The 13,608-nt window shown below is 38.6% G+C and overlaps 1 protein-coding gene across 2 annotated transcripts in view; it reads right to left on the bottom strand.

Moving 5' to 3' along the window:
• CAMK4 (calcium/calmodulin dependent protein kinase IV) overlaps positions 1–13,608 on the bottom strand; it is a 150,702-nt gene that overhangs the window by 53,297 nt on the left and 83,797 nt on the right. For both annotated transcript variants that reach the window (XM_051782674.1, XM_051782673.1), the window contains exon 5: positions 3,648–3,720. In XM_051782674.1, the coding sequence (XP_051638634.1) occupies positions 3,648–3,720 (73 nt within the window). The remainder of the gene's footprint in view (positions 1–3,647; positions 3,721–13,608) is intronic.

Below are 13,608 nucleotides of genomic sequence, written 5' to 3'. Positions count from 1 at the left end.
CAGAGTAATTTTCTTCAGTTTGACCAGTTAAAAAATAGATATCTCTTACAGAAATGTGCAATAGACTTTTTGAGAGCATTATTTCAAGGATTATTTGAATATCACAACATCAATCACTCATTCTGCAAGAATGGCTCAGGACAGAAATGATGTGCTAAGATAGACTGCCCTCAAATGCATCCTCTTTTAGGATGTTCTGAGATGTCAGATAGCAACAAAACCTGTTCTGCATAGCACAGCAAAAGAGCTAAAAAGATGAATGCTGATTTGACCTAGTTTTGTACAAACCTTTCATCTTATGAATGAAGCTATCTCCCAGCTTGAAGAATAATGGAAGAATAATGGAAAAGTGCAGAAGAGAGAGAAGAAAAAAAGGATAATTTGTCCCCCCATGGACTGGGAACACCGGATCAACTGTAAACAACAGAAAGAAAAATCATAAAAAAGGACAAAATGAATGCAGAGGTCTACAAAACAGTACTGGCTTTGTTATTTTCTCTGATCTTGGGAGGACAGATGTTGGATGTATTTATGATGGTTTGTGACATGAAGACTAGGATTAATTTTCTGTGTTCTGCTCTGGCTGCTTGATTAATTCTTGATAAGCCCATCAGAGGTAAACTTATAGGTACTGAGGTATTATAAAAAACAGACAGACCTAGAAGCTTTATGGATTTTCTTTTTAAGAAAGTAAGTCCATTTGGTTTAACAATTTCAAAAGGAATTGAACAAGGAATTGAACAAAAAATGCTTATGTGCTTTTAATATCCCACTCTCCACTTTTGACTAAATCCTTTAGACTTGTCTCAAAAAACCTTTGCTATATAAAGGCATAATATCTCCTCATGTCAGTGATCCACTGAGAGGACAGATCCATAACTAGAGTAACAGCCCTTAAAAAGAGACTGATAAAACAATTAGTCCAAGAGAGCTCAGCAAGAAGAAGGCTGAATGCTGTTTTTTCTAAGAGCAATTAGTAAAAATTGCATATGTCAAAATGCCTGTGGTTGTGCCAGGAGGGTGTTCATTAGCATTATCTATTTTGCAGATTGTACCAATATTTGGTTTTAAGAATGATCTATGGACATGTTTCCCTTCATTTTGGATAGATTATTCTGCTGCAGTAGCATTTTCCGGTTTCTAACAATAATTCCTTTTCTTCTCACAAACACCATTCTGTCAAGTTTACTGCCCCAGTCTATCACGGTGCTTTAGCTGGGCTGCAAAGATCCCAACCTGGGAATTGACACTTCCACGGCTTTCCAGCTTTGTCTTAGATGTTCAGTTTCAGCCATAAGAGCAGAAGCGGATATAGTTCATCCTAGCTAGGGATCTAGTACAAGGATCCACAGAAATCCAAATTATTGCTTACATATAAAGGTGAGCTTTTTAGTTTTCACACATCACTAATCCATTTAGTTCAGCCAAGTTACTACAACTCATAGAAACTGAAGATTTTCATCTGGTTTCTGGTTTTTAAAATAAAGAGCTGAAACACCTCCTGAAATATCTTTCAGCAGAACTTGATCATCATCTTTCTTTTTTTTGCAAAAAGAATGTTAAATAATGTAGAACTATCTTAACTGGAGCACTTCAACTGAAAGAAAAAGTTGGTCATAAAATAATAATCTGAACCAATTTTAAAAGTTTATGCAAATACATTATGCTGTGAATTAAAATACATAATTTAGATTTCTTTGAATAAGAATGACTCAGCAAACATCAGATCATTCAGAAAGTAACATGAAGTGAACATGCATGGTCTTGCAGTATGTGTAGTTAGTGTAGTAAACAGTAGTTCTCACATCTTATTTAGCGTGAACAGGCTTACAAATAATACCAAACCATGATTTATAGCAACTTTTTACATTGAAGTATTTTGTTACCATCCCAGGGAAATATGCCCAAATTGGCCTGTTCCTTCTCTGAATTACTGATGTAACGAGTAATCTCCTCATCTCTAGACACCTTCCACAGAGGTCAGTCATGACAGCCCGTTCTCAGGGACAGCTTCTCTGGCACTGTCTCCTCAGATGATCTGTACAGATCCTTCAAATGAGCCCTTCAGGCTGACCTCTCTTTTCCCCATGTGGTCAACAGCTGTACTTTATTTGAAAAGGTTGACAGTCTGGAAGTATACCAAAAGTCAGGCAAGTTCCATCTGCACTACTTACACACCTCTGACTCCAAGATCTTTGCAGTCTTTTTGCTACCTGGCTGCTTTACCCCAAAGCACCTTCATCTGCTGCCAACAACTACACAGCGCCACTGGATAAAATCCAAAATATCACCTACTGACTCTGAAGTCAGACTGTCAGGCACAGCAGAACACAAAATCTTTAGTATCCATCTCTCTTGAGGCCTTGATAACATCTTAGTTTCATAAAGTAAAATTGCCTCTATATTGTTACTTGTCTGAAAGCCTTCAAGAGTCCCAGCTGGAATACTTTTTCCTTGTCCAACATGTTTCCTTTCTTCTGTTCTGAAAGTGATTGGTGCTAGTATACAGACTAGATATTTGAGAAATTAATTTCTTAAGTACTTTCCCAGCATCTGATAGCTGTTTTGGAGAATGTCTGGTGTGAAGTTAGATGGAAGAGCTACAAGTGACTAAGAAGAACAGATAATGTATGGAAACATTTTATGTAGACACTAGGAGCCTTCATCTTCTTGCCTCAGGAATCTTTATAACTTTCTGAAAGTGAAAGAATGTGAAATAGTTGTATAAAATTATTTGAAAATCACAAAAAATATAGAGGAAGAAGGTATATTAGAAACTGCATAAACTACTGGCACCAATTCTTATTCTGCTTTCTCTCAATATTACTTTCATTCTGAACATGTATATGCAATATGATGAGCAAGAAGAGTTGGTTTTTTATTAGATATGTTGCAATCTACACTATGCACTTTTCACAGTAGTCCACACTTTGCATCATAGAATATCCTGAGTTGGAAGGGACCCACAAGGATCATCAAAGTCCAGCTCCCAGCACTGCTCAGGGCAGCCCCAAGAATCACACCGTGTGCCTGAGAGCATTGTCCAAACATCTCTTGAACTCTGGGAGGCTTAGTGCTGTGGTCACTTCCTTCCAAAGAGCCTTTTTTGTATAAATGCTTCTTCATAGTGGCAAAACTTGTGATGGGTCATCTTAAGGTAACAACTGCAAATGAAGCATAACTATTTTCATGGCAATATTCTCCAGGAGTCTCTGACTTAAATTTTTGTGACTCTTCACATCAGCTAACACATTCAGCTGATCTATTATCCTTTTGAGATGAAAAGTACTGCACTTTCTTTTGTTTAAGGCTCCAAATAAGTTACTATGACATACTCGTCAAAACAAAATGAGCTATGCAAGTCTCAGTGACTTCAAATTACTTTTGGGGCTAAAACAACCAGTGCTGAATTCCACAGCAGAGACTGGACAGAGCACACATTCCGATGTAACAGGTGACTTAGTGCATTAAAAATGTTGCCATACAAAGTCACTTCTCGCCCTTCAAAGTGCCACTATCTTAAAAAACAATACAACATTATCATTTAGATTGTCTCCAGTAAACTCTGCCTCTTTCACACATAAGTATTTATTGAACCACTAAAGGTGAAAGATCAGGTGCTGATCTTTTTTGATGACAATACTCACAGCAACAGCCTCCAGAATTTGTTTAACAGCATCAGCAGCATCTCGTTCACTGTAGTAACCCTTTTCCACAATCCTACAGAGAAAAAAAGGATTAAGCATTAAGGTAAATAAACAGTGCAGACAGAGGCTTCTTTTTCAAAAATGAGACAGCAAGCAATCAAATTTAAATATGACCAGGACTCTAGAGTGCCCCCAAAAGACTTAAAAACAACCTTTTTGCAATTTAAGTTACCCAGTTAAATGAAAAACAGGAGATAAAATATCAACTAAGTAAGATGCTTGTAATATGTACATACTCAGTTCAAAGGTTCTGGTCTGAATTACTCTCAGACAGAACTAGACATCCTTTAGGAACTGTTTTTTCACTTTTATATTTAACTTAGTCACCCTCAATTTAGCTAGCCCTTTATGAAACAAAACACACACAGATCTGAATTATTCAAGAGAAAGGGTTCACTAGTTTCAAATTATCCCTCAAGTGAAATGTGCTGAATGTGCCTTTTTTCCCCCCTCAGTAGAAAACTGGGGCTGCTGTAGTCAAAGAAACAGTTTCATTACAACTAAAACTACCTTTTTCTTTCTTCTTAACATAAACAGCCAGTATGCTATGCTTATTTTGTATAGATGAGATGTGATAGCGTGATTTGGTAATGTGTTGACCATGTGGTGCTTATGGGGAGTCCAGCAATTTATGGGTTCTGAAGGTCCTGCAAATCCATATTCTTTTCTCTCTTTGCTTTTCATCAGTTCAGTCTTGCAAAATAAAGAAACTTTCAACTTTCTTCTTCAGTATTATCTCCCTGGAACCTTACCATGATGAAAACACTAAGTTCTGCAAGAACTGCCATTAGAGAATGAAACATTATAAATGCACAGTGCAGTTAAACAGAGCCAGCAGAAGATACAGATTTGCACAATTACACATGAGAAGTTAATAAAAGAAGGATCTATCATTAAGATGGACAATATCATGGTTACGACACCCAACAGTCTTTTTACTGTTGTTTTTAACTGTGCACAGTATTTGTGAACTACAATAATTCTCCCTCAGAGAGTCACTTTAAAGAGAAAGCATAGCCAGGTCTTGTCTAGAAACAGAACCAGTGGTGCCTATGAGAGGTTTTTCAAAGTTATGTCCTGCAAGCACACAAGCCAGTTTTACAAAACAATACCCTAAAATCCCCACAAAGCAATACAGCAAGAAGCTTGTAATGTCTGAAATCAGAAGTCACTGGAAAGACCTTCTGCCTAAGGTCCATAAAAAGACTCTCTGGTGGCAAGAAGCCTATACCTCTTTCTCCCCACTGCTCCTGCTTTGCAGTAACTTTTTATCACTTCCTTTCTCTGTAACAATAGACTCATATTTAGTTGCCATCAGTGCAACACCTCATAGCTTCACAAAAGCTGATGGGAAGGGTGTTGACTAATGTACATATGAAAAGCACTACTACACGCTCATTAGAAGATCAGGTGCAATAAGGAACAATGCAAAGATAGTACTCCAACAGAAACTGATACAGCAAGCATGGTACTGTGGAAAATAGTCTATTCAGGGATATTCCTAACTGGCTGCAATTGCTTTACCTTAACATTCATCATGTTCACAGATAACTAAGTCTATTGATGTGACATCATCATCATTACCATCCTGGCTAGGCTTCAGGAACGAAGATTTGGGAAGGGCTCTACCCATAATTGTTACAGGCACACTGGTGGCTGAAAAGGCAAATACGAGACAGGCACGTCTGGTTGCAAAAGGCACAGCAGAAAGACTCCTTAGGTGGTTATTCTGCAAGACATGATTCTTTCTGCATTGTCTTTTCTCCTCAAGAGTGATCCTGCGTGCGTTCTCAAAGGAAGCAGCAGCATTATAGATGGTGTGTCTCCAGACCTCCTGATTGGAGGTCAGAGTAGACCAGTTATGATGATCAATATGGCCAAGGCTGAGAAGTTGTTTCAGGGAGTCCTTGAATCTTCTCCTCGGGGCTCCTCTCATGCGGTAGCCGGTGACAAGTTCACCATAAAGCAAGATCTTAGGGAGGCGGTGGTCCTTCATCCTTGAGATGTGCCCTGCCCAGCGCAGCTGTGTTCTCAGTAACATGGCCTCAATACTTGTGACTGCTGCTTGTTCAAGAACAGACGTATTGGTCACATAATCTGACCAGTGGATGTTTAGGATTGTACGGAGGCAGCGTTGATGGAAGCGTTCTAGGAGATGCAGGTGGTGGCGGTAGATGACCCATGATTTGGACCCATATAAGAGAGTAGACAGCACTATGGCTCTGCAAACACTGATCTTGGTACTTTTCTTCAGGTGTTTATTTTGCCAAACTCTTTTATGAAGCTTTCCGAAGGCACTATATGCCTTTGCTAACCTGTTGTCTATCTCTCCATCAATCTTACTGTCCGAGGAGATGAGGCTACCTAGGTAATTAAACTGCTGGACTGATTTGAGCTCTGATTGGCCAATGGTGATATGGGGATGATGGAAGGCTTCCTGAGGTGCAGGTTGATAGAGAACTTCTGTGGCATCAGTAGCAGCAAGTAATTCCTCTCAAGCAGCTCTTCTATTGCACCATGATTTCTTAGCTGCATAATTCCTTGGCCTTATTTCTAGAAATTTGTTTGGTTTGGGTTTTTTTGGGGTTTTTTGGGGGGGTTTTTTTGGCAGCCCTATAGCTAACATCACATATGCGCTGCTTTAGCACCTTTGATTTTTTTTGTACCTCTCTGCTTTGGTCATCTGTTTAAACTGTTAGGGAGAGCCTTACTGGAAATTATCATCACAAGGTTAAAACAAAGCAAAGCTTATCTCATCGAGCTATTATGTTAGGCTTTTAGCGTGAAATGTAGGAAAGAGGTTACAAAAAGCCAAAAATTACACAATAAAATGCTACATTATACTTGAAGGTAAGATTCCTCCTTAGCTATTTCAGGCTGAATTATCCTCTTCTATTAGATTACATGGTGGGACCTGAGCCCCAGTGATGCTTTTGCTTAGTTCTTTTTTTCCCCTCAAGTATACTAGTTTTGATTCCTCCTCCTTTTGAACTCAAGTAAAGTATTTAGTGTCAGCCAGGCATACCTGTCTGTAGTATCCCACCTGCCCACGCATTGGGTCCAAGAGGTGCAGGATGACCTTGTGCACCTGACTTCAGAAACATATGAGGCAGGTTTTAAGGTTTCAACAGGATTTCTAATTCTCTGGGTCACACATGTGACTAAGATCAGAGAAATATGAAGCAATGTAGCTACAATTCAATTTACATTTCTCCCTTAATCCAACAATTTCCTCATTTTACAGTAAGGCAACATAATCCTTTTTCTATCTTTTTCAAACAGATAAACTGGGGGAAGGAAAAAAAAATACATCTCTTAAATGCAGTCTACTTCTTTGTATTTTTCTCCATTCAACAAAACCAAAGAAGAGATGAGGTTCTGAGCTTTCTGCCAATGCCCAACTAATGCAGAAATGAAAACCACTAATTACCTGACCACTGCAAAGGAGATCAAAGAGATGCTCAAGACTGCCCTCTTGTTGACCTCAAGAGGAGCCCACCCTGACTTAGACAGTATATGGGGGTAAGGATAGCACGCTGCTCTCATTATTTACATTAAATATACAGCAGAAGAATCCCACAGACACTGTAGATAAGCCTTGGTAAATTTACGCTTTAAAGTAATAAATGTAATGAAATGTGGGTCCATATTTCAGGAGAGTAATGAAAACAAACTGTAGAATTATTGTGCAATGCATTTGACCCATCCTCTAATAACATGAGTTACACATGAATAATGTACCCTGTCAGGCCAATTACAGCTTATGTCACCTGCAGTTAACTTTCCAGTTTTCCAGAAGTCAAGAAATGGAAGTTATTGAGAATAGACATCTAATTCTTAATAATAATCTAGCCAATAGAAAACCTAATCTTCTGTAACAGCAATCAATGAAAAAGACATATTGCTTTCTAAAGATGAAAATTTATTTCTAAGGGCACTCTGATTTAGAACTAAAACCTGGTTATTACACAACAAGGAAGAGTACTGAAAGAAGATTATCATGTAGTTTAGATCATGTAATAAAGCTGGCAGATCATTTGCATATCTATTTTTTGCATCTTCCTTGCAATAGTTTACATAAGACAAATGGTAGGTGTGCCAGTTTGCTTCTTTATAACAGCACTCCTACCTGAGATGAACGAAGCTTCTTTACAAGGATTTTTCAATTTTAACCTGCAGATTAACAATGACTCATTGCTCTTTTTCCCCATAATGGGAAGGAAACTTGCAGAAATGACTTATTTTGTTATTATTGAAGCAAACCCAGCTATTTATAGCTAGTTTGCAGAATGATCTTTAAGAAAACTATGGTTGGAGGTAGATTAAACCTTTGCTGAAAGGACAGAAAGATAGGAACAGCAACAATAAGGAACTAATTAAATACTCTCTTTGATACGCAAATGAAGAGCCAAGTATACCAAAAGAGTACTTGACAGAAAAACTGAGAAAAACATCTGGGAATCCAGAAATGCTTAAAGTCAAACAGAATAAACAAAAAAACCTCTGAAAAACACTGAATTTGGTGCTGCAAGGATCCAGGAAATTCAAGACAGAAGTCCAAAATTCTAGAGCAAGCAAAAATGAAGTGCTGGTTTGTGCAGAATCACTTTTTCATTCATGCTTGTGTGCACACACTTACTGAAATATGCTTATTCAGTTGTTTACACTTACATGTGGTGAGACACATGTTTAACAGAGCAACCACTGATGGACGTCAGACCACAGGTCTCCTAAGACACCACCTACTTTAATCTTGTCTTTCCAAGCACACATGAACATATTTGAGACAAATGTTCTTCATTCTATACAGAGAAGCAGTGAAGTACTTCCCAAGGCCCCCTCCTCTCTGCCCCTTCCTGCTACGTGCAGAGATGGAGATGCCCTTTCAGAACAGCCCCAGTCCCCAGGGTGCTGAGATGCACCTCTGCCTCCCTGTAGGGTCCGGCCACCCAACAGAAACCATTCCCCTGTGCTCCCCAGCCCTCAGCTGCACCATCAAAGCAACTGTAATGCTCTCAGCTGCTGCTGACGCTCAGAGGTAGAAAAGCCTTGTATGGAGCTGTAACAAATGTAGTGATGGGCAAAACCACCCTCAGCATTACCCTGCCCAGCAAGCCTGTGGAAATGGTATAATGTCTCTCCTGATGCATGCTCTCCCTATACACAGTGGGTAACTGGAATTTTGACAGCTTCCACATGATCAAACACATGTATGTGTTCAAGTGTTTCATAATTTGCAGTAATCCTTGCCAACTTCCAACCAGCCTTTCTAACACCTCTGTTCCCTGTGAGCACTTCCAGTTTTCTTGCAATATAAATTCTTCAGTTTTGCAGGTGGTTTTCAGTGTAGCCTCTCCACCATAGAATTACAGAGCTTGCTTTGTTGCTTATAATGTTTCCATTATGTGTAACTTCATCGGTCCACATCAGCAGATGCATAAGCTCCTACCAGTGTTCAACATACCCCTCTAACAAGCAGTATAATTTGGGCACACCGTGTAGTGAATTTTATTCCTTTTGGGACATTCTTCTTAGGACTTGGTGTACTATGCTTTAATTCACTGTATCTGTGTAAATGTACTGAAAGCAGTGGGATATCCCAGTAAAGGGAGGAAAGTAGTGGCCACACTTGTTCCGCAGAAACTTTATTAATGGTAGGAACAAAAAAAAGTCCTGCTAAACTAAACTAAACACATGGGATCTGAAAATAAGTGAGGAAAGAGATGGGGAACCCAACATGTGATTTTAGAATCAATTTTCAGAGGAGTATTAAAATTATATTGATATACAGTTTTACAGTTCACTGGAATACATGTGTCTGGGGATTAAAGACAAGCATGTTAAGCAAGTGGAAACAATCAATTTCCTACAAGAACAAACAAGTGAACATTTCAGAGAAGGAAAGGACTAAGTTTTGGGTGGGATTTTTCAATGAGTAATGAAACAGAGGGCCAGCTCTTTCCAAGTCTAGCAAGAGAAACAGTGCTTGCACAGTGCAGTGGTAAAAAAAGAAATCAAAACCATCTGCTTTGATTAAGGAGAGGACTCATCTGGTGCCAGAGGATGCTAGACTGGGATAGTCACTGATGGCATGCTCCTCTTTGTGCGAGATTGCCCATATCTTAAATTCTCAGTCAGCACTTGCTGCTGCTGTAACAATGAGACCTCTCAGTTAAGACTGAGGAAGGATGTTGATCCTTCCCCAGGCAGTACAGCCCACAGAACCACTCCAGGCCTTTCACTGGAGCAACTCCTGAAACCTGCAATTGAGGGCACTGGGGGATGGAAGAAACAAGACAGAAGAGGAGCAAAACAGCACAAGAAATGGGTACTTTTACCAGCTCCCTGATCCTGAAACCAAAACCTATTTTTCATTTGTTTTTCTTGGGTATTAGAATTCAGTGCAATGAATATTCCTTCAATTTTAAACACAAGCTGTTCTCACGACTCCCAGCGATCAAGAAAATCTGAAACCTTACCACTTTAACAAACTCACTTTTTCCTCCCCCATGCTCTACATGTACTAGTTCTCCTATTCTTAGCTTTTCTTCTCTGCTTCCTTCCCACACGGGCCACCCTACCCATACTCCAATTTTGCCTGAAATGTGAGCAGGTAAAGTCTGTTTCTTACTATCCTTACCTCAGGTTGGTAAGTGTACTTAGTTTTATGCCAATTAATCTAAACAGTTACTCTAAAACTTGCAATATTTAGCCATCATTTAATATTACTGCTGTAAAACCTATTTCTCCACAATGTGCAGTCGGTAGCACTTGAGTATTAGCTGAATTTAGAAACATATAATGTGGCTTGCATAAGTCCTGCTAAATCTGTTTAGCCATTGAAAACAATAAAATTTTTTATTACATCAGTTCCCAATATTGTTTCTCTTTCTTTAAGCAATGTCTGAATTTGCTTTTTAGACTATTCTTTATAAACATCATGACATCAATAAAAACTGTCACTGTTTTTAGGGTCATTTTCATTCTGCCTCTACCTGGCTTTTACTCAAAATCCTTGCACCACATCTTAGCTGTGGGCTGCATCATGTTACATCATCTACAGTCTCAGACAAGGCACTGGCCTATATAAATACAAGTTGTGTTCCAATGCCAGTATGTGCTAAAAATTAAAAAAATTATTTGATTCTACATAATAAATGGTAATTTATCTAAAATGTTTTGGCTTTCACAGAGATTTTTCTGACCTATTCACTTAATTCTTATGTAAATTCTTGTATTTAATTAAAATGAAATTAGAAGCTTTATACAAGCTAAAGTGAGACTGAAAACTAGCAGAAATAGGAAAAGAAAATTTCATCACTCTATTCAGTAGCAAAATGGTTTCCACATGAGACAGTTTCTCAATGAATGATTCACAGATCTATTGGCTCATGTTTGTACTGAGGTGATGCTGATTCCTTGTTGCTCTGATGCATTTGTTTAGTTAAAAATAAAGTTTCCCTCTTAAATATTTGTGTATTTTCCATACTACAGAATTGAAGAGTAATAAAATATTTTTAAAAGTACCTCTATTTCAGTTTGCTGATTCTCCCTTATTATACAACCATTTTCATATTCCAGAGCAGACTAGCTGTTACTGTCTCTAACAACTCAAACCGCCTACCCCTGATCTGAAGAAGGATAATGGAAAATACAAACCTGGGTTTCGATCTGACTCCAAGTCAAACAAACTAGAAGTTTTTCTTCAATACTCTGTTTAGAAATGAAATGCAGCCATTCAGGAAAACTCTTTTCCCTTCATTGTTTTTAAACAAGAGGCACTCTCTGATAAATGTGGCATGCAGGAGAACTTAGAGGAAAATTGTGTATTTTTTGTATCTTGCACTGGGGTTTGTTTTCCCCTCTTTAACTTCCACTTCCAACTCAGCATTTCTATAGCACCCACTGAATTAAACAAGTTGATCTTTCAGGAGCTTAATTTCAGAACATATTTTAAAAAAATAATAGTCCTTGTTTCTAGAGGTCACGAAGCCACAGTGCTCATAAAGTGGCTGCTCAAGCTCCTCCCTCATACAAAAGTTTTGTGTTAATGACTGTGTGAGGCAATGCAACAAACTGAGTAACTGCAGCATGTCACAGCTCCTGTCTGAGCAACTGAGAGGGGCCAAAGTGAAGGACCGCTGAAAACTTGAAAAAGAGGCAGTGGCTTGGGGAGGGGAAGAGAGCTGCACTGAAGGGGCTGATGAAGCTGCCCTGCCAACAACTGCTGAGGCTTTAATTGGATTTCTTTGTCTTGCTGAGGGCACCACAATATGAGAAAAATGTGGGAATGTGGGGGAAATTCAATAGATGGTAACAGACACACAAAAAACATAACTGAGGACAAAAGATTGCTGGGGCTGACAAAATACAGTCTTCCTCAGTCTTCCATGCCTGAAAGTTTGATATAAAATTTGCTGTAAAGAAGAAAGTAATCATCTTTTTCCTACCTGCTGGTGACAAGGCAAACAAATATTGGTCAAATTTGCAGATAGAAAGTTTTTCCTTATATTGACACTGAACCTAATTTGGAGAGTCACTGGAATAGCTTACACAAGAAGACTACAGAGGTATTTAAGAAACAAAACCCAAAGACCTGGATGCCCATGTATGGTTGAAAAATACTCTTTGAGCTCAGGTGACCCACCTGCCAGTTCCACCTCTTCCACCTCTTCATGCCAAACCAGCACAGTTGTAGCTGCCATGACAGTTTAAACACATTCACTGGGGCTCACTCTGGCACATCACCTACTTCCCAATAAGAGTGAAACAACTGACAGTCAACTTCTGAAACTGGGCACAGCTTGCACAACACAGATTGTACTTATATTCCTCTATGTCCGAGTTCACAGGAGTATTTACATCATTCAGTTATTCTGTTCAGGATTATTTCAGATTCAACCCTTCCAGTCCTCCTGGCCTCTTTCATGGTGTCTGGATCTGGGATACATTCCTTATGATAGCTAAATTTCAACATTGAACTGAGAAGTACATTATCTAAAAGGGATTTGCTTTTCAGGCTTTCATCAAAAAATCACCTCAATCATCATTTAGGACAAGCATTTCGGTGCTCTAAATATTCAGGATAACTTTACTTTGTCCTAAAACATTTTAACTTCACTTTACACTCTTGTCATAATGTACACAGAGAAAAAAGCAATTTAAAAAAATGTACAAAGCACTCACATTCTAAGTGACTTATTAATTTCAGAAGAGGTGTTGAATCAAGGCACAGAAGACATAGTTAGCACTTGGGTCAGTCAGAGACATTATGTATATATGTGTGTGTGTGTAGGGTACAGCTATATAGGCTGTAGGTATATATACCTGGACTTGTCACCTGCACAGGGCTGTTAAAACTCTCTGCATTTCAAACAAATATGAAAGGTGAATATGGTAATAATTAAGGAATTCAGCTAAGCCTTAATCAACTTTCTATTTAATTTAACAGGTATATCCCTCCTAGTTCATCTGGCATCCCGATTATGTATATCTATATTAAAGTGGTGAGGCTGTGGCAGAAAAAACTGAAAATACTTATACTCAGAGGTGCTATAATCATAGGAACTTTAAGTATTAACGACACCTGAAGAACTTCACAGGCACTGATGTGTCCAATTTACAAAAGGCTTTCCCAGTTCCCAGAGTGACAGAAAATTAGGAACTGAACACAAAAAAAAGTGTAAAGGTATTATTACAAATGTACAACAAGGAAATACCGGGGTTTATCATTACTAAAGCTAAATTCTGTAGAAACTAAATGCCATCAAGGAGCAGTTTCTCCAGAGCTGGTTTTGTCTTGTCTTCCCATTTCAGAGAATAGGGCATAGTTGATGTAGTTGTCACCAACTGCTTTTTATTTTTGCCAGTCCTGGGGGATGGGACAGTAACATGATCATAT

The sequence above is a fragment of the Manacus candei genome, unplaced genomic scaffold (assembly GCF_025592945.1).
Source record: "Manacus candei isolate 608988 ecotype Guabito, Panama unplaced genomic scaffold, ASM2559294v1 h1tg000016l, whole genome shotgun sequence".
NCBI lineage: Eukaryota > Metazoa > Chordata > Aves > Passeriformes > Pipridae > Manacus > Manacus candei.
The sequence above is the reverse complement of the archived record's forward strand: the minus strand, read 5'-3'. Positions and strand labels throughout refer to the sequence as shown.